At 34.9% G+C, this 22,497-nt stretch overlaps 1 protein-coding gene across 6 annotated transcripts in view; it reads left to right on the top strand.

The window, feature by feature from the left end:
- The window catches only part of Rap1 (RAS oncogene family member Rap1), a 138,350-nt gene that overhangs the window by 48,747 nt on the left and 67,106 nt on the right, over nucleotides 1–22,497 (top strand). For all 6 annotated transcript variants that reach the window (XM_090369676.1, XM_090369672.1, XM_090369673.1 and 3 more), the window contains 2 exons: nucleotides 12,242–12,306; nucleotides 18,530–18,598. In XM_090369676.1, coding sequence (XP_090225802.1) covers nucleotides 12,242–12,306; nucleotides 18,530–18,598 — 134 coding nt within the window. The remainder of the gene's footprint in view (nucleotides 1–12,241; nucleotides 12,307–18,529; nucleotides 18,599–22,497) is intronic.

Here is a 22,497-nt window from a genome sequence, read left to right as displayed (position 1 = left end):
CATCCCTTTATCCATAGCAGCAACTTGCCCTTAATGCCACACTACTCCAATTTTTACAGCAGTCTTTTATGTGCAACATATTGAGGAAAGACAGATGTAGGATAGACGTGCGGAAATTTGCCTTTAGCCAGCGGGTGGTTGGTTGGTGGAACAGACTTCCATCCCTAGTAGTGGAGGTTGATAGCCTAAAAAGTTTAAGGCTCAGCTGGACAGGTATTTTGAACGAACAGAGGGTGAAGTGGAAGTGGTTTTTTTTTTTTTTTTGGCTGATGCTGCATAAGCTTGCTTTCTTGCACCAAATGCCTCTGCTAATGCTAACAGTATCAAAAGCTGTCCTGAAATCGAAGTATGATATCAAAATTATTTTTTGCATCCAGTTCCTTTGTGACCACATAGTATCCATTCAAATTGGTCAGACAAGATTTCCCCTTAACAAACCATGCTGTGTCTGAAGTATAATTTAAGCCTTGTCTAGATGATCCTGCATTACGTCTATTACCAGTGACTCCATTATTTTCCCTGGAACAGAAGTTAAACTATAAAGTTTGTAATTACTTGTCGCTCTTTAATTCCCCCTTTGTGAATTGGGGATACAAATAGTAATCGTGGCATGTGATGCAAGAAAGAAAGTGTGTGAGCTTATGTAGCATCAGCCAAAAAAAAAAAAAAATTCACACAACCATTCCCTCTAAATGTTTGTCCAGTTCCTCCTTAAATTTATTTAAACTATAAATTTCCACGACAGATGGAAGTTTTTGTTCTAACAATTAACTACTCGCTGGCTAAAGGCAAATTTCCGCACATCTATTCTGCAGCTCTTTCCTCAATTTGAATTTATGTCCCCTTAGGTTCATAATCTGAACAAGTAGAAGAATTCCATCAGAATTCAGTGTGCTCAACCCATTCAAGGCCTTATACACCTGAAATCAGATCACCTCGCAGGTGCCTAGTCTCCAGCCACTGCAATTTTCAGAACTTACGCTTCTCTGGTAAGAGAATCCCTTCATTCCCCTCACCAATCTTGTTGCCCTTCTCTGTACACCCTCAAGCAAATCCTCATTCTTCCTAAAATGAGGCCTCCAGACCTATACTCAAGGTGTGACCTGACCATTGCATTATACAGAGGGACAATCACCTCCTTTTCCCTGCTAGCAAAATTCCTGTATATCATTGACAAAACCCCATGACCTGCTCTGGCAGCCTGTCTCCATTTCTCAGAAAACTTCATATCTGACTGCACAATTACTCCCAGGTCTTTTTCATTTTCTATCACCCTAAGTGTAGTACCACACAGTTGGTACGTTCCTCTGGGGTTACCTCTACCCATATGCAGTACTTTGCATTTGTTAATGTTAAACTTCAGCTGCCACTTCTCAGCCCATCTTCCCAAATTTTCTAGATCCTGTAGCAGTAGCACACTGCTATTACTGTCATTAACAACCCTGCCAGCCTTTGTATCATCTGGAAACTTCGACCTAAGCCTGATATACCTTCATCAATATCATTGATAAATATATACAAAACAACAGTGGACCCAACACTGAACCCTGTGGGACTCCACTAATAACATTAGTCCATGAAGAGCAGCACCCATTGATTACCACCCTCTGTCTTCTCCCACTCAACCATCCTTTTTCATTGTAGCAACTTACTCTTAATCCCATTCTGCTCCAGTTTGTATAGTAGTCTTCCATGCGCAACAGTGTTAAAAGCTTTCCTGAAATCCAAGTATATGATATCAAAGTTATTTTTTGCATCCAGTTCCTTTGTAATCACATCATAATATCCAATCAAATTTGTCAGACAAAAGACTTTCCCTTAACAAACCCATGCTATGTCTGAATTATTGCTGGAGTCTTGTCTAGATGATCCTGCAATGCATCTTTAACCAGTCCTTGAACATCTCCAGTTCTGTGGGGACTTCCCCTGAATCTGTGGGTCTTTCATAATTATGGCTAAGGGTTTGCTTACTTACTTTGCTGCCTCTCTTAATATAATTGGATAGATCCCATCCACCCCAGGTACCTTTTCGTATGTTTAATTTTAACAATTTCTCTTTCACTTTCCTCTCTGTTGTTACAAAATCATTTAGCTCTCTGGAGTTTGATAAACTTCTGGCATCCCCTTCTCTAAAGAATTCCTCATGTGTGAATGTGGATGCAAAATACTTGTTGTTTGTCAGTAACCTGGACAGGATCATCAACAGTCAAACCATCAACATTGAGATTACTTTTACTGTATTGGAACACTTTTTTTTTTTTTCATATATCTTGCCAATTACACAACCAAAGATAACGTTTTCATGGAGAAATTATAAAGTTAAATGAAACAATTTCCACACTCTGGTTAAAGCTTTATAAGTGTGTGTGTGTGTATTTTTTTTTTTAATTATAATGTACCTGCAAGTTATTAATATTATGTGAAATTATAAAGTTTGCGACCAATTTTAAATTCTACAGAGAAATTAAAAAGTTAAAGGAAATTTCCTAACTGTGGTTAAAGTTTGGGCCAAATTCCATTATTTGGGTACCACTTGTCTCCGTGCAGTGGGTGTGGTCGTAGAACAAAGTGATTGTACGGTAGAGTTCTGCAATTGGGTGATTATTGTGAAGGTGTTTTCTTTTTGATTGTTTTGTGTCATCGAGCAGGGGGGGTGATTAGCTTAGGTAGGGTGTTTATCCCCTCCCTCCCACTGGTTTAAAATCTGGAAAAGAGTTCCCAATTTAAAAACAGCAGCATGTGGGGGGATAAACACCCTAGGATGACAGTGGGTGGGGAAAGCAATGTGGCACCTGCCAGTCACTGTTTTGTTCCTGTCAGTTTGTCGAAATCTGGACTAGTACCCAAAATCTGGAGTCTTACCAAAGTTTGAAACCCATGTGTGAAAATTACAAGGTAAACATTGTGATTTCCAAGCTATGATTATAATGTTCTTATTATTCTGGTTAAATTCGAAAATCTTCATTAAAGACAGTTTTAACGAATGAAAGTCTTTCATTTGAATTATAAAGAGATGATATCAGCGTACACAGGTCTTTACTAATAATAAAGTTTGCAATTCAGATAGCATACTATTATGAGGACAGTCTTTCTCCCCCCCCCCCCCCCCATATGAAGTCATCAGGTATAGTTTGAGAAAGTGTTCATCACTTGTTTGCAATATAGAAAAATTTTAGAACTCCACAAAAAAAATGAAATTAAATGGGGATGTTAAGTTTAAGTAATTAATTTAGCAGTAAATTTAAAGAATTTAAATCATACTTTTATCATAACATACAAAGCTACTCACCTAGTTTTAGCAGAGTACACACAAAGTTCACATATCTTCCCATTGAGTGAAATTTTACACACACATGCATAGCTGAATGAGAATGAATTGTATGCTACCCAGAGCTCACCATCACTGATTCTGTTTGTTGTCTCTTTGCTGCAAATATTTTATCAATTATGGAAGTTTTTTATCAGCATTAATAACAACAACACAAGAATCTGAATGGAGGGTTGAAAAATTCACAGAAACCAACATGAGCAATCCATTTGAAGATACAGATTGTAATGACACCATGGCTAAAGGCAACTGAAATACAACTGTGATCATGTGCAAGTTCAACCAATCATAAACCAGCTGCTCACAAGCAAAAAATTAAGTGATATCCACAACAGTTTTTTTTTTTTTTTTTTTTTTTTTTTCAAAAATGTTCCCTGCATTTCTGCCAAACGCTGTAATTTGTGTGCTAATATGTCCACAATCCCCATCCACTTCCAGGAAAACTCAATATAGGTAGAATTGCCATAAAAACTCAAAATCAGCAGCACCATAAGCCTCCTTAAATGCGTTGAACATAATGGTATAATCCCCACTGTAGTTTGGAATTGTAATTCAAACTTTTAATTCAGAATAACAAATGTTATTCTGAATCAGTTTTCAGATGTTTTTAGATTTCATGAGCACATATCATCTGCCTTGTAAATGTGCTGAACATGGGTGGGTGTTAAACCATGAAGTTGCTGGAATTCCTCGAAAAACCCGAAACACCATAAGCAATCTGTAATCGTGTTTAATCCTTTATATTTTTGAATTAACGGTCTAGCAAAACAATAAAGAGCTAATTTATTTTTATGTAATTTTGATGTTATCCTTTGGTATTAACATTTCAATTCCTAAATGCTAAAAACAGCTTATTAACATGTTCCTTTTTACATAATTTGTTAATACACAATTCTGTTGGTTTTGTTAACTGCATAGATTAAGAACTTATTTTTCAGATCTAATTTTAAAATTTCATACATGAAAGTTCTATTGTGGTGATAGAAATGAGAAAATACAGATATCCCCTAAAATTAACAAATTTTTCTTATTTTCACCCCCCCCCTTTGTGGATGTGAAATGTATTTTTAACTGTTATGGAATAACACAGCCTGCAACTTCACAAGACTTACAAAAGATAGCACTTGTTTGTCTGTAAGCCTTATATTAGGAGGAGTCTGTTGGAATGAGTGCAGAGAAGAATAACAAGATTAGCCAAGAACACAAAAGGATATTCTTACCATGAAATATTTCAGTTCTGCAAATTGCAGCACTTGGAAAATAGACACCTGTGAGTAGACCTGATGGATTGAATTTACATTCCTTACATGGATTGAATAAATGAAATGCTGATGGCATCTTTACACTCAACACATGAGGGGACATAAATTGAAAAGTGATAGATTCAGGATAGACATGTGAAAATTCTCTTTCAGCAAGAGTGATTGGAACAAACTTCTGATGGTGTTTGGGTAGTTTAAATAAATTTAAGGTGGAATTAAATAAATTATTAGTGGATGGACAAATGAGGTGAATATCATATTTCTCCTTTATTTTTGGATGATAGCACATGAGCTTACTTCTTTGCATCATTTCCCACTAATAATACTAATTTAAGAATATTCCATCCGAAAAATGGATATGTATTGACAACTTTAAGTTGGAGGATAAAAATCTTAAAACTACCAAAATGCAATTGAGCAGCTTTTACTGATTCCTAAAACTGAGATTTGGAAGGTCTTCAAACACAGGTAGAAATATTTGTTGAGGCATTTCAGATGTAGTAGTAGTGGCATGTGATGCAAGAAAGCAAGTGTATGAGCTTATGCAGCATCAGCCAAAAAAAAAAAAAAAAAAAAAAAATCACACCATTCCCTCAAATGCCTGTCCAGTTCCTCCTTAAATTTATTTAACCTATCAACTTCCATGACAGATGGAAGTTTGTTCCTGAAATTAACCACCTGCTGGCTAAAGGCAAATTTCCGCACATCTATTCTACATCTGTCTTTTCTTAATTTGAATTTATGCCCCCTTAGGTTTGTAATCTGAACAAGTGGAAGGATCCCATTAAAATTCAGCATGCTCAACCCATTCAAGGTTGACACTGTCATGTAGACAGTGTCATCTTGAGCTTTGTTCACATCAGTGCTCAGGAGAACTGGAGCATGCCAAAACACCATTCTGGTCCATCACCAGCATTGGTACTGTCATGTATATATTTAATTATTAAACAAATGAGTGCTTATTAACAAGCTTTCCGTTTCAACTCCTGGTTTGAACCACTACTGGATGAATGACCTCCAGCTGATGTCCGTATTATTCAAAATCCGAGCTTCCCTGTCCACTCTGATCTGCTGTGAACTTCAGTTTTGTGACTTGTCTTAGTCTTCTCTTCCTCATTTCTTATCAAAAAGCATGTTTCAACCATTTCAACAAATTATGGACTGAGTTTATCAACTATTTGAACAAATTGACTGATTATTCAACTCTGTCCACTTTGTACCATGTCATGCCATCATCATTGTTTTGTTCGGATTTTTTTTTTTTTTTTTTTTTGGCTGGTGCAGCATAAGCCGTAGGCTTTCTTGCACCATGCGGCCATTACTAATACTAATGGCAGTTTTTTGCTTGACCTTTAAAATAATTTTTTTAGCTTACCTACTTCTTGATCAAGCTATTTCTTTTTCTGCCTTATATAACCTAAAATGTTTTCCATCTTTTTTGAGCTACTCGACTTCTGTGTGTTTGTGCTTTAAGTGATCATATTTCACTTCTTCACATCACATCATGTGACAGAAAGAATACATTGATTTGTTAATATTTTATGTTTTGGGCATATTAGTGCTCCTGCACACAAACTTTCCTCCATTTTGTTTTGTTTTCAAAGCTGGCTATGGTAATACTTACTCCATTTTCATTAAATATTTTGAATAAGTCATATGTGGGAATGTATAATTAATTCTAGAAATACTAAAATTGATGAATTACTGTAAAAGACACTTAACTCCACATAGCTTGTAAGGTAAAATTGTTAAAATTGTGGATAATAATAAATGAGTATAATAATAATAATAGTTATTTAAAACTGGTGTAAGGTGAAATTAACCCTATACTCAACCATTGTACAATTTTGCTCTTGTTGACATTTGATTCCCACTTTGGGGATCATTACCAAGTATTTGTTGTGGGACATTAGTACTATGGTTGAGTATAGGGCTTACTATGAATAATGATCTCTTAAGTTAGTTTAGCATTAGTAGTGGCATATGATGAAGAAAAGGAAGTTTATACAGAATCATTTTAGTACATATTTGTGTAGTACATAACCTACACTTCAGCATAAACAAATTACATTTCGTAGTATTTAGGGCTTCCTGATAATTTATATTCATTCCACAACTTTCTTTTCTGTTACTGACTTCAGCTCATGGGCCATTTTGCTTTGATCTTGGTGTGGAATTAATGATGTTTTAAAAGTATCAAAAGATGGGTATCTCCTAGAATTTACTTCTCTGAACAGTTCTCATTTAGAATTTTTACTCGTTAGATTCACCAACTCCTGTGTATTGAATAGAACTCATTACTCCCACCCTATTTCCCTTTTAAAAATTAAAACACTTTCCTTTACCTTTGACCACTGTTTTCTCTTTAGATATGTTCACATTAATACATTATGATCACTATCCTCCTAATGGTTCTTTAATGAACCATTTAAGGTTTCAGAAGTGAAGCATCACTAACATGTTAAAACTAGTAATCTAATTGACCGTGAAATGTACTACTGCTATGCAAGCAACCCATCCATAAGTCATGGTTTATCTGGAATTATTTCCCTATAATAATACATTCATATTTGGAATTAATGTGTTGAGAGGGTGTCTTGGTTGTTCATAATGTATTAATTTGAAATATAAATAGCACTTGCTAAACCACATGAATTATAACAAAGTGAATTTTGTTCTGTAGATATTATAAAAGCAGCCTAAACTCCCACATAACAAAACTACTTGATAATTGGCAATGTTTCTGGATTCCAATAAATCCTGTCATTAGGTGGACTCAGAAAAGATATGAAAGCTGGGACTAACTGTAATGTGCTGATTTGACATGATTCTGTCTAGAATACAGAAAAATTGTCAGTTAAATAGTTCTATTTTGTAGTAGTTTAGCTTACTTATTGTACTTAGTAAAATTCACTTGATAACAATTCATGTTTAAATTAGTATTATTCATATTTCAAATTGTGCATTTATATTTGGTTTTATTCCATTTGTCTGCATAAATTATCATAAGTCACACTTTTTTTGTGTAGCACCCACTTCCTGTGGAGGGAAGGGGGTTGGAAAGAATAAAGCTCCCCACAAATTTCAGATTTATCAGCCTGCATAATATGTAAATTGTCCATGAACAGATACTTGCATAGACATAATACACATATGGCCTATTATGTCTGTGCAGGCAAATGCATATAGCCTATATAGTGTTGTTTATAATTTACTAATAAAGTTTCTTTGTAAACCAGTGCATTTTGTAGATAAGGAGACTGAAAACAATTTGTTCTGAATTTTTCATCAAAACTGTTTCATTCAAATGAGAAACAAACACTTTCTAAGAAAAGTTTGTTTAAAGGATTTCTTGAGTGTTGTTCGGATATGTAAAAAACTTGGAGGGGAAACCCATTTCGTGGGTTTCCCCTCCAAGTGGGTTTGCCTGGTTTTGCTGTGTTTGATTTTTTCCCCCCACACTTAGGATTAAAGCTTAATTTAGTTCATGTGTAGATTTCTCCTGTAGGTATAGTATAACTCCAGGTGGTCACTGCTAGTGACAGGAAAACTAGTATAAGGAATTTTATTTTCTTTCAGTGTTATGAAAAGTATATCAGTTTTGTTGCTTCCTGCAAAAGTTATCAACTCCTATATAATGTTTATGAATTTGTAGTAATCTCAAATGAGTGCTCTAAAATTTAAGAAACAATATAAGTAAATTATGCATCTGATTATGGCATCATAATGTGTCACTATTTTTAAGGTAGCAACATGAACATTATTTTATCATAGCTTGATCATAATGTAGCTGTTTTTTCATTCAGGACTAAGCTAAAAGTTTGTTGTTAGGATGCATTTAAGATACCTTTTGGTTATCTTCATTACTAATTAGTTGCAGTTACAGTATTAAATTTCAATTAAACATTCATAAAATATTACTACTTGAATGATACATACAAAGCTTTTAAAAAGCTGTTCTGGAATTTATTATTAACTGATTGCAATATTTCAGTTGTTCTCTGAAGATGAGTTATGATATTCATAACATGTCCAAAAGGTAATTATATTCAGTTTGAATGAAGAGATATAAAGTAAATGAGAATATGCTGCACTAGAGGTTAACTGATTTATTCTGTACATACATAGTGATGCAGAGTGATTGGTTATTTCCATTTAGAGAAATAACCCACAAATAATGGCACATTCAAAGTTAGGATTGAAGATATGAAGTTTCTCCTAATTTTACAGTCCATCCTTACAAACTTATGTTACCTTAACATGTTTGTTGCCCAAGTGCAAACTTTCATCCAAACAAACTGCAATTTTTGTTCCTCAATGCACAGATATGCATCTATTCAATTGTGGTCATTAAATGAGCACTGTAAAAGGAAAGGCACATGACATGAACAACTGAGCAATATTAGCATGCTGTTTTGAACCATGGACTATTGCATTATGGCTGGGATTTTGCTTAATTTCAATTGCTCTGTTTAGAGAGCACTATAAAAGTTGTATACTTGGTTCAGTTTCATATGTTCTTTGCTTATGTTGAAGTTGTTTTATCTAGTTTAGTGTTTTCCACGAGAAGAAAAGATAAAATTTTTTGAAAAATATTATGCTTGCTGAATTTAAATTCTTTAGTTTGTAAAAAAACAAAACATCATCCTTATTGTGAGGCTGCTGATAAAATTTAGTGTAAAAAGTGTTTTCCTATAAAATTTTATCCTAAATGGTTATAATGGGTCCATAGCCTGGGACATTGGGCCTGAAAAGGAACAGGGATGGACAGTATGCTGAAACTGCTGGTGACATTTAAATCAGTTCATGTCATCTGATACTGAAATAGAATTCTATTCAAGTGATGCAAATTCTGAATCTTGTTCAAATGCATCTGTTGATATTAGAGTGCTACAAACAACAGATGTTGGCATTACTTTGAGAGATGTTTCTTCACAGATGAAATTGCTTTATTAAAAAGCACTGCCTACTTGTTCCAGCACCCCACAGAAGGCACACATAAAGGACCCTCACAAATACAAAAGGTAGTGAACATGTTAAAATAACTTCATGACCGTATATTTTTGTAGATTTCTATTGCTGTCATGCAAGTTTCACTTGACTGAATTTTTCACATCTCTCCTGCTTTTGTAAATTTCAGAAATAAAAACTTGTCCAGTTGAAACTGCACAGTATATTATACTGGAGAACAGATTAAGCTTTTAATTTTTCCCCCCTCCAAAATATGGTACATCTCATGTATTTTAATGAGCTGAATCCATATTTGAAGTAAGATGTTGCCTAGCACCCACAGATTTAGAGAGGAATGCAAGGTACACTTATTTGTATTTTTAATGAAATTTTAGCAGTTGTTACAATAAAACAGCATAAAAATAGTCTTTTTTTTTTTTTGCTTTTTTTATTTTGTAATGATCAGCAACCTCTGATTGATATCTAGCAATAATTTGCCAGAATACTGGGTGTCTACCTTGATAACATTTTTCTTCACATTAGCAATGTCTTGTTGAAAACTCCATGTTCTTTACTAATGTATCCAATATTACATGGGAAAAGTCTAAATGGGAATTGGAGGAAGTGTATTTTTAGAGACCTATTGCAACAAAGATTTTGGTTAATTTCAATAAGGAAAAAATACCAGTCATTGACATGATTGGTTGGTTACAGCAAATGGTAGTGATATTTTGCATTTATTTTTTTAACCAGCTTCTGAGATGCAAAGAACAATTAGTGGAGCATGTGTGAGAAGAACACCTCTTGTCCTAATCACCTAATTTGCAGCCAAAATAAAGTTCTTGTACTTTCCTTAATAGGCATTATAGACTGTCTGTAAGGTTTAAAGATGTAATCATCACATGTGTAATAAAAGCTGTCTGGTTAATTAACATATTTTAAAAGCATATTCAACTATAATTGACACAAAGCACTATAACAAAAAAAAAAAAAAAAAAAGCACTAGTTAACTATACACTGTGCTGCTACTCTTTAGGTACACCTACCTAGTAGTGTATTGAGCCTCCTTTTAACCTTCAAAACAGCCTGAATTTTTCTAGGCATGGATTGAACAAGATGCTGAAAACATGCAGGAATGGAGTACCATGCAGACATGAGTATGTCACGCAGTTCTTTGAGATTTGATGGAGGTAGGCCTACAGCGAAAAGCCCTTTCCAGCTCATCCCAAAGATGTTCAATAGGATTGAGATCCAGGGACTGAGCGGGCCCACTGCAATAAAGAAAAGTCATTGTCATATTCCTGGAACCATTCCATAGTGATTCGGGCTTTGTACACCAGTGCATTATCCTGCTGGAAGTAACCATCTGACTGAGGATAAACTGTCAACATGAACCGATGCACTTGGTCAACAATGTTTAGGTACGATGTGGCATTCAGACGTGAATCTATGGGTATCAGTGGACCCAATGTGTGCCAAAAATATATTCCCCACACTATAACACTGCCCCCCACCACCTTTCACAGTAGTCATCAGACATGGCGGGTCCGTGGATTCATATTGTTTTTGCCAAATTCGGAGCCTTCCATCAACATGATGCACCAAGAACTTCGACTAGTCAGACCAAGCAACTGTTTTCCAATCCTCGATAGTCCAGTGCTGATGTTGCTGTGCCCACAGGAGGCATGCTCTCTTGTTCTTCATTGATAACAAAGGTACACGATGTGGCCGTCGACTGTTGTAGCCTATTCGCGACAAAGTGCGACTAGTGATCCGTTGCGATATTTTGTTCTGCGCACCAAGGTTGTATTCTGACGTGATGTTTGACATTGTGGCTTGTCTGTTTACTTACACAATTCTAGCCATCCTCCTCTGACCTCTCATCAACAAGCAATTTTCTTCCACAGGAGTGCCATTGAGAGGATGTTTTCTGTTCGTTGCACATTCTCGATACACCCTTGAAACTGGTGTGTGAAAAGTTCAGAACTGCTGTTTCAGAGATGCTTTGTCCAGCACGTCTTTCACCTACTGGTAGTAGGTGAAAGACTTGAAGTCCGTTAGATCCACTCCTTTCCCCATTCTTGCTACGGTTGTACGCTTAACTGATACTAGAAAGGTTGTTCTGGTGTATTTATATCCACAACTGTGGTCATGTGACTTGCAACATTGTGGGGACAAACCATTTGTGTGCACAGCAGGGGTGTACCTAATAAAGTGGCAGCACAATGTATGTAATAATGTTAATTCACACACTTAACTCCAACTGATTGACATGTTTAGAAGTTTTTCTCTACATATGCACCTGACATGTAGGGTGCAGGTGTGACACTGCATCAAGGTCTAGGAAATTCCCGACTCCAGAATTAATGCTTCCGGTATGGGCTGCACATTTGAAATCAGCATTAAAAAATATGGTCCATATTGTTATTGAAAAAACTTTAGTTGTCTTATTTTTTGCATTAATTTTTTTAGGATTAGTATTACTGCTATAAAATTTTAAATATGAAAATAATCATTACATGCTGAAAACCTATTTTTTAAAAAGGTTAAATTGACCCATTGAAAAATAAATTTGAAAAAGAATCCTATTGATTTACTGGCTTTGAAGGGTGATTATCACCCTTCAAATTATTAGTATTAGCTGTTTTGACATTTGGTAATATATATTTAGGAACTATAATGAAAATTCCTTTATTTCTAGGGGGTGCCATGAGAGAATACAAGATTGTAGTTCTTGGTAGTGGTGGTGTCGGCAAAAGTGCCTTGGTAAGTACATGCATATACTGTATATTCTTTTAGTTTATGTAAGAATGGCTATGGGATTTCGATGAGGAATCTACCAAACTTCAAGTTTTAATTTCTTAAGTGATTTTAAGCAAAACAGTTCATTTCAGTATGGATCTGATTCTGAACAGTGGCTGTTTGAGTTGTAAAATTGATATGGAGTTTTGAATGATAAAAATATGAATAAGAATTAAAGATCCGGCACGTACCTAGTAAAGTCTCTTCTTATGCACATGTATGCATGTTATTTATTTTTTCATTATTTTTTACCATTAAAAACTCCATAACCATTCTTAAAATTCAAACAGTCATAGCTCCATAACCATTCAGAATGTGATGCATTTTGATGTGAACTGTTATTACTTAAAATCATACAAGGAGGCTGTCATCAAAGTTTGGCAGATTCCTCCTGGAACACTGTATATAAAAGTTAGTTGTCTGAGAAAAAGTGACAAATGTTTCTCAGACTGGCTATCTTGCTGCTAAGGCATGGCAGTTTAATTATCCTAAAGAGCATTTCACATGATATTTAAATAATTTGCAATTATTCTCTGTATGGAAAACTAAATGTTATATTTAGCCATGAATATACGTTCTGATCAGTTAGTTGTTACTTCATGATATTATTTAGATGTGATGATATTCTATGCACTCAGATGGACTGTGTTAGATGAAACAGCTACATGGAAACTTTTTGCTTGCCTACATCACAGGTAGGCTTCAAACTTTCTGGAATGACTGAATCAGCCATTCCTATTATCTGAAATAAGGAAGTTTAGTTCACAACATAACGTACAAGACCTTGACCATGACTAATGCACCATAAAATGAGGTTCTTCCTGCTAGACAAATGGAATATGTCTTGCATACTTGATAGTGGGGGGGGAACTCATTATGTGGGTTTTGGTTATATCCAGGGGTTGAGAAGAAAACCCAGGGATTTTTGTTGACAATGATGAAATTTTATTTTAAGAGAACTAATGTGATAATGTGGCACAAATAACTGGCAAATTTTTCTGAATCTGAACATTTTCTATTATAGAGTTAAAGAGATTATTTATATAATTGCAGATTTGATAGGATAAAATGATTTATTAATATGGAATTTTAAGCTAATTTACACAAAACCTTGTGAAGAATAACTGTATTATATTTAAAAATGTGATGTAGCTGAATGGTTAGCAGAAGAATACAGTAGTACATGTATTTGAAGCTCGTGTGACCACTAAATGTGGTTTTATTCTTTTTCTTCTAAATTTCTCTGACATGTCTGTCACAGAGTATAAACAGGAAAAAATAAATGATATTAATAAAGACAAATAGATAAGGAAGCCTGACTCTAAATATCAACATTTTGGAACTAAAAAGAGTAACCTAATTTCATCCAGATATCTGTTGAATTCTTCTTTTTTTTTTTTTCCCCCAAATTTATAAAAAGCACTCTAGGATTAGGTGGTGATTTGTTCCAACTGTTAATGACATTTGGCAAAAAATAATTTTCTTATATGAAATTACACATCCTTAATTTAATTCCATCCTCCAGATTTGTGCCATCTATAAAAGAAAGATCCCCATTATTTATTTTATTCAAGATTTTCAAAGAAAAGTACCTTGCTAAAGTCCATGCACAGGCATCTTTGTGAGGACTTGATAGACTTTGCAGTACACAAAGCTCTCTCTCAAAAAAAAAAAAAACCAAAAAAAAAAAAAAACCAAACCTGTACCAGTTTCCAATATTATAGCTGAGTGGTTAATGTGGAAGTCTAGCTTCACACATTTCAGTTGAGTGTGTGTATGTATTAATTTACTGAGGGTTTTGAGAACTGCATGCAGGCACAAGATACTTTTAATCTCTCTTTCTTACCCTTCCTATTTACAATGATATAGTTTTATTTCATCCACATGATGAAGGAAAATATTTTCCCATCAATTGCTGTGATGTGATGAGCTTTTGTAATTTCTTGGGAAAAAGACATACTTTGGAATTAAATAATTCTAATTTAAACAACACTACATTCATTTTAAATATTTTAAAGGAAAAAAAAATAATATATTGAAGCAAGCAGAATAGAAAATATTCCAATAGGCCAACCAACCAATAATTATTATTACTCCTTTTCAGCATCCATGCAGTATATATCATAAAAATTTATATTGGAAAACAAGTGTTAAATCTTTTATTAATGTTTTATTGTATTTGGACTACAATTACAATAATCAAAAGTGTAATCCAATAAATTCCTAGCAAAAATACATGTAATAAATATTTTTTTATGAAATCAGTATTATGAGAAAAATACCATCACAAAATGCCAATGAAATTTGTCTAATTTTAATTATTTAAAGTTTGTGGATGTGTTAAAGTGGATGGGGCAGTATTTTGTATCCACAAGACCGCTTGTGTTGTTGCAATTTCAGAAGTGTGAACTGGGCATTGTCTTGAAGCATTCTCACACCTTTGGACAGTATGCCATGCCTACATGTTTTGATTTTCTCCTTTAATTTTGTGAGTAAGTTGGCATAAGAGGCACCTGTAATTGTTTTACCTTTCGGCAGGTAATCAGTCATTATTACACCTTTCTCATCCCAAAACACTGTCAGCAAGACCTTTCCTACTGACCCTTGGACCCTTGCCTTCTTGGGGAAGGGGGGGAACCATGATGTTGCCATTCCACGGACTGCTTTTTACTTTCAGGGTCGAAATGGTGTATCCATCTTTTATCCTGAGTGATTAGATGAGAGAAAGCCTTCCTCATTTTTTTGGCAAAGGGCTAACAACTCTTGTGATTTCTGTTGTCGTTCAGCGTTCTGGAAACCAGTCAATCCATCTTGCACTCAAATTCACATAAATGGAGTTGGTTGTGAAGGACTGTTTCGACAGAGCCCACACTAATCTTCACCTCTTGGGACAATTCATGCACAGATATCTAGCGATCTTCCATGATTAACGACTCCTCTTTTCTGATCATGCTGTCATCAATGGCTGAATGGGCTCAGATTCTACCGATGTCCAACTACATCTAAACTGTCTATGCCAGTGCTTCATAATGCCATAGGATGGGGCTTCATCCTTATATACAGCAGTCATCTCCTCGTGAATTTATTTAGATTTCCCCTTCAAGAACAGATACCGGATTACAGCTCTGGCTTCAACTTTGTCCATGATGCTACTTTGTCATGTTCAGCTCTGTAAGAGAAAAACAAATTAAGACAGGGCTGAAATTTTACACCTTTAGTACAGAGATATGTATGATGCTACAGACAAAATATCATGACTCTGCGATATGTGGAAGTAGGTGAGGTAATTCTTTATTGAACCACTCTCATATATATGCACTACGTATCAAGTTTATTTTCTCGAATCGCATAAAATTTACCTAGTGTTGGTTAACAAAATTAAATGTAGAGAGCTAAAAAATGATGCAAGCTTTTAAAGTGAAAAACATTTCAAGAAGGTGAGGAAGGTGAAAAACCAAAATATAAATTTGAGTATAGCAAAGAATGGCTGTGTGTGCTGGTATTCTTGCATATTAAAAATTTATAGGAATTATGAAACAGGCTGATAGAAGTACAAAATTAATAAAACTTATGAAAGGAAAGAAATTGATGAGAGCAGAGTTGTATTGGAAATGTGCATAAGAAGCTTAAGGAACACTTTTAAAATTGTTACTAGCACATAATATGAAAAATGCTTTGCACCCTCTTTTCAAAATGAACCCTAAAATCTAAATTTGAGGTTTTTAAAAATCCAGTGTTTGTTTGCTAATGTTAAGTTTTTAAAGGATTGCCTATATCTAGTTGTGGCTCCCCAGGCCACAACTATACATAGACAATTTTTAAATAATTATAATTGATATACAATTTATCTTACAGATAACAATTCATAAGATAAATTGTATATCAATTATAATTTATATTATAATTAATACACAGATTACAATCTGTGTATATATGCAATACATCTTTAGTAAATATACAATACAGGAATACTTTGCATAGTGCGGTTTACAAATTGAGAAAAAAATTAACTGTGTTACGCACCAATACATTTGATATGTATGTATTATAATGCCAGCACGTAGGCCAATGCATTATGGATTAAAGGCCACGCTGACTGTTGTCGCAACTCCCATTATATACGGACTCTGCTAGCATTCATACATTAGTAAACACTCTAGATTCCGAGTGGTGAGGTCGTTGACTGTGCATAAACTGTACAAATATTTTTCGTTGTGTATTTTTATTAAAGACTTTTTAAAAACGTTACACCTTTATACGCAAATATGAGTAAAGAAGAAATGTAATGGCACTGAGTGTTCTTCTAGATCCAAACAACGAATGAGGTATGAGAGTAAGGCAGCATTGCAAAATGACATTCATCATAAAGAGATGTATGCAGATAAAAGGAAGAAAAAACTGTGCAAACTAAGCTGATCAATTATTTTTCAAAATAAAAATACAGTACATACTTCACTTCTTCCACTTGTTCAGATTATGAACCTAAGGCGGCATAAATTCAAATCGAGGAAAGACAGATGTAGGATAGATGTGCGGAAATTTGCCTTTAGCCAGCGGGTGGTTATTTGCTGGAACAAACTTCCATCTTTTAAGGAGGAATTGGACAAACATTTAGAGGGAATTGTGTACATTTTATTTTATTATTATTATTATTTTGGCTGATGCTGCATAAGCTCATACACTTGCTTTCTTGCATCACATGCCACTGCTACTACTTATATTCTTTTGGTATGCACTTACTGCAATAAAAATCATTTGTACTGTACTTACTAGTATTTTTCAGTTTTATCATTTTAGTTTCTTTTTTTGCAAGATCTTCGTGTGCATCAATTTATAGTAAACAAACACCTATATATTTTTGCAACTTGACTCATATAATCAAATTGTCAGAACGCATTACATTAAAATATACAGGGTGTCTCGAAAATATTGGTACAAACGTTTAGGGGAGGTAGGTAACATCTAAAGGAACGTGAATCGCATAGGAACCCATAACCGGAAACGTCATGGGAAAGTAATAGCAGAGGCACAAGAAGCAGAAATGACAAGCAAGTAATTAGTGACAAACATTTATTTGACATAATATTAACAATGGAGTGCGAGATGGATGCATTTCATGATGTTACAACAGATGCTCGAAGGTTCCACCATGAGACGCGTGATGCATGTGTGACACTGGCGCAGCATGGATTGGCGGACTCGGTCGAACACACCCGGAGTTTTTTTGACAGTAGCAGCAGCGCAGACGAGTCTTGCCACAAGATCCATTTCCATCTCCACAGGCAATTCATACACAATAGATTTGAGGGCCCCCCCACAGAAAGAAATCAAGGCTCGATAAATCAGATGAGTGTGGGGGCCAGGCAACGGGTCCACCACGGCCAATCCATCAAAGCCCAAAACGCCTGTTCAAATGGTCGCGAACACACCTTCCATAATGGGCAAGCACCCCGTCATGTTGAAACCAAATGTTGCATCTCACATTTGCTGAAACATCGTCAAGTAACCTTGGTAGAACTTTTTCAAGAAAGGTCCGATATTTAGCGGAGTTCATGCAGGATGGTAATGGGTATGGGCCGACTAAGCAGTCACCGACCATACCTGCCCACACATTTATTGCGAAGCAATGTTGTGCCGCATGGGGTGCACACCGTGTGGGCCCTCTGCTAATCCATACACTAGGTGCATGTCTGCCAGCTCACAGTTCATATATCGATGCATGCTCTTCGTGCAGCGACTACTGCTTGAATGAGTAAACCAGAAATTTTCCCTCTCACGAAATGATAAACGGTGCTGTGTACCGACTTACGGTGATGTTTCTGGTTATGGGTTCCTATGCGATTCACATTTCTTTAGATGTTACCTATCTCTCCTAAACATTTGTACTCAATATTTTTGAGACACCCTGTATATTAATAATACCTTGATCAGTGCAGTTTCACATAGCGTGGTATTTTTTTTTTTTGGTAAAAATTAACCGTGCTATGCGAGGTATTCCTGTATTGACATTCATGTTTGCATACTGAACAGATCCATGGTATATTGGTCTGTTTAAGGAAATAGAGTTAAAGTATGTAATCATGTATGATTATTCTGAAATTAGTGTACATTAAAATTTTGGAGACACTTAATATTTTTGGTATTGTTATTTTATGTTGTACATGTTTTTTTTATTTATTTATTTCAGACTGTACAGTTTGTACAGGGTATTTTTGTTGAGAAATATGATCCAACGATAGAAGACAGTTATCGAAAAGTAAGCTACCAATTTTGCGTATGGAACTTCTTTTGAATAAAATTGTACTAAATCCTAAGCAAACATAATAAAAACATTTATTATACTTATAACCTCTGTTCCTCATTTGCATGTGTGATCAGTTTTGTGCTTTAAGTAACTCTCTGTATAGTGATGAGTATCCTTTATTTTTGTTTAGTACTGAAATGTGTGAAAACTTGGGTGTCATGAGTTGTAAGATCATACTTAGTTTCATTTTCTGTGTTCCTGGTAAATTAGACTGTACAAATTTGTAATTTTACTGTGGTTCTTAGTAATAGTATTAGCCATATAATGCAAGGAAGGCACGGGCTTTTGCTACACTGGCAAAGAAAAAGAAAAAAGTAGATAAAACAAATTATATGCTTCCCTTCTCACACAGGTAAGTATCCAATTGACCTTTGAAATTATTCAAACTGTCAGCCTCAACTACTTGCAAGAGCAACTTGTTCCAGCAATCAACGACTCGCTGGGCTAAAAGTAAACTTCCTACAATCTTGTCTAAACCTCAACCCCTGCAATTTTTGAATTTATGATCCTAGTTCTGGAATTCCACCTTTATTCATTTTTTACTAATTCCTCTCTGAGCCTTGTAAACCTTAATCAGGTCACCTCTGAGGTACCTGGTTGCCAAGCACTAGCCCATATAATCAGTCTTTCCTCATATGGTTGTCTTTTGGCCGATCTCACCATTCAAATTGGTCGTCTTTGGATCCTTTTAAGAAGCTCTTCTTTTTTCAGATGAAGTCTCTATAGTTGAACACAGTATTCCAAATCTGGTCTTACAATTGCCTTATACAGTGGGATTATGACCTCCCTATCTCTACAGGATAACGTTCGATAAATCATCATTAGAACATCATGGGCTTTCCTGGCTACCTGTTTACACTATTCAGAAATCTTAATATCTGCCCATATTGTAACACCCAGATCCCTTTCCTCCTCCAGTGTTGCTGTTTGCCAAGTGATTAATGGATTTAGCATTGCATTTAGCAGTATTAAAACATAGCTGCCACTTTTCTGACCATCTCTGAAGTCTATTCAACTCATCCTGAAGGAGCTCTGCTTGCCACTGATCATTAATGACCTTACCAATCTTTACGTTGTCTGCACATCTTGATATCATGCCTTTTGTGTTGATGTCATTTATGAAAATGAGAAACAATAGTGGTCAGAAAACCAATCCCTGAGGGACCCCACTCCTGATGTTGCACCAACCTGAAGAATATCCATTACTAACAACATTGCCTTCATCCCTGATGGATTGCAGCCACCCAGCAATCCATCTCAGAATCTTATCTGTAATCCCAACCTGTTCAAGCTTATACAGTAACCTCTCATGAGGGGACTGAGTCAAATACTTTGCTAAAATCCAAATAAACTATGTCGAAATTGTTCCCTAAATCCAGCTTATGAGTAACTGTCAAAATTGCTTACTAAGTTAGTTGAACACTTTTTTCTTAACAAAGCCATGTTGAGTCCTTCAGAATGCCATATCTATCTAAATATCCTTTAATTGCACTCTTAATCATTGCCTCTAAGATTTGTCCTACCACTGAAGTCATACTAACCAGTCTGTAGTTACCATTTCACTCTTAGAACCACTGATGTATTGGCGATACATTGGCACTTCTCCAGTTTATTCTTTAAAAGTATAAAAGAATGAGTTTCCTGTAATCAAATAGTATTTCATTGATATCATGAGTAATTTAAAACTAGTATCCTACTTTTTTTTTTTTTTTTCCCCCCCCCAGTTTTTTTTAATTGAAACATGGCTGATCTAGCAGAACTGAACCTAGAGTTTATCACAAACTATAATGGATTTTTATTTTGTTATCTCTAAACCAATTATCTTTAAGTTAGAGTTGGAAAGCGAGTGCAATCCTGATAACATTGTGTAATAAATTTTCAGAAAGATAGTGTTTATCTGCATTTCTTGGTGTTTACTTGAGTTTTCTGTTTCTGAATATGACCTTAGTTTTTCCACAGCAGCAGTGGTTTGCCCAGAAATGAAAGAAAAGTAAATGTGTTAATAATACTATGAGATTTATTTAACAGTTTAATTTTTGTGCAGAATAGACTATTAATCTTTGCTAAAAATAAAAAAAATAAAAAAAATTGCACAATTAAAAAGTTAAACCCCTTTCCCCTCAGGTTAATCAAAAAACATTTCCTTAAAAATATACATTTGTACATGTCCTTTGACATCAATGTGATTGTCCCAAATCAAGAACCAGATATAGTTGCCTATCATAGTTTCGTTATCTCTGGTGTTTCTTTTCCATTGACATTCTTGTATAATTTCTCCCACACTCTTCACCAACATCACACAGATTTAGTCTGAAAAAATCCAGGCGACAGTGTAAGTAAAGGAGCTTGAACATTCTGCATCCCTTTTTTCCATAATTTTCAATCAGTTTGTCAAACTAATTCTGTAAAATGTTGCTCATTTTTACCAAGAATGTTATTCACAATAAGATGAAATGACTGGCAGGGATGTCACTTGGCATCGGTTGTTTTTGTCTTCCAGTTTTTGTGAAGCTATTCTCTAACACATGCTTCACATTTCCATAGCCTTCTTTAATATGAACAAAACACATAATAGGAATTGATGGGGATTTATTCTCACTGTGAAGCACCACAGCTTCCAGAGTTTTACTTGAACTGTCTATGGTAAGGTGCCACTAATCTAGATTGTGACCAATGCCAGTTTCTTCATAATACTAAAGATGAATTTAATCTCAACAATGTAAAAATGTGGATAAACGACATGCATTTTTTTGTATATGAAAGTCTTGTAGCTGGAATCCTGCTAATTTCACATTTTAAATGAGATGTCATGAGCATTTGGTTTTGTTAGACCAAAGTTCCTCACCAAGTCATCCAGATCTTGCTGATTAAGGAAGTGTGCTTTTCTTGAACAGGCTTCTGAGGTGTTACTGTAGTTTTCATGTTTACCAGAATTCTGCTTCCAAAGACCCTGCTCTGGAAGTTGTATTGGGAATTGGCAGGTCTTCATCATGTAGCACCAGGGCAATAGAGGATAGTATGTTGGGATATACCACATTTTTCCAATTCAGACTTTTTAAACTTTGGAATATCTGCCATGCAAAAGTTGCAGTCATGATAGCTTGTGGGATCTCTCCATATTCAAGGTATAGCAAAAAGCATAAATTTGCAACTACCACTAAAGCCATCTTTTCAATTCTGATCTGCAACTACCACAGCAAAAATGAGATGCCCAAACATTGTGTTGGCAACCAGAGGCATTCCAAAATAAACTTCGTATGCACTGCACAACTTGGTACCACAGTTGATGTGATGTTTCAGACACCTATTTTATATAAGATCCACAAATATAGAAGAACAAGTCTGGAGATAATTTGCATCTTCATTTGATGATAGTCATAGCAAACTATAAAAAATAAATAAATAAAAAAAATAAATAAAATAACCCTTTTTATATGTATACTAAAGGCTCTTATATATCACATTATTGGTATGCACTTATGTAATGCTTATTTTATAATGAAATATAAAATCTTCAGTTGCTGCAAAATGTTGACACTGGAGAAAATCTAATTAAACCATTGGATCAGCGCGCGCACGCACACACATATATAAACAGTTAAATATAAAACTTTGTTACTTAGTGTAATATTGCAAATCTAAAAATTTATCTAATATCAAAAGATGATAGTGCAAATTATGGACCTATATTGGCATGCATTATGATGTGCATTGGCAACTGTAGATTTATAATAGGGCCAGTATTCTTGGATGAGATTGATAGTATGCTATGCTTCTGACAGGAACATTTTTATTTATTCTTTATGCAAGAAATAAGTTATGAATTGTTTTATCAACAAGAATGGAAACAT

The sequence above is a fragment of the Mastigoproctus giganteus genome, chromosome 3, assembly GCF_048544385.1.
Source record: "Mastigoproctus giganteus isolate SK-2022 chromosome 3, ASM4854438v1, whole genome shotgun sequence".
NCBI lineage: Eukaryota > Metazoa > Arthropoda > Arachnida > Uropygi > Thelyphonidae > Mastigoproctus > Mastigoproctus giganteus.
The sequence above is the reverse complement of the archived record's forward strand: the minus strand, read 5'-3'. Positions and strand labels throughout refer to the sequence as shown.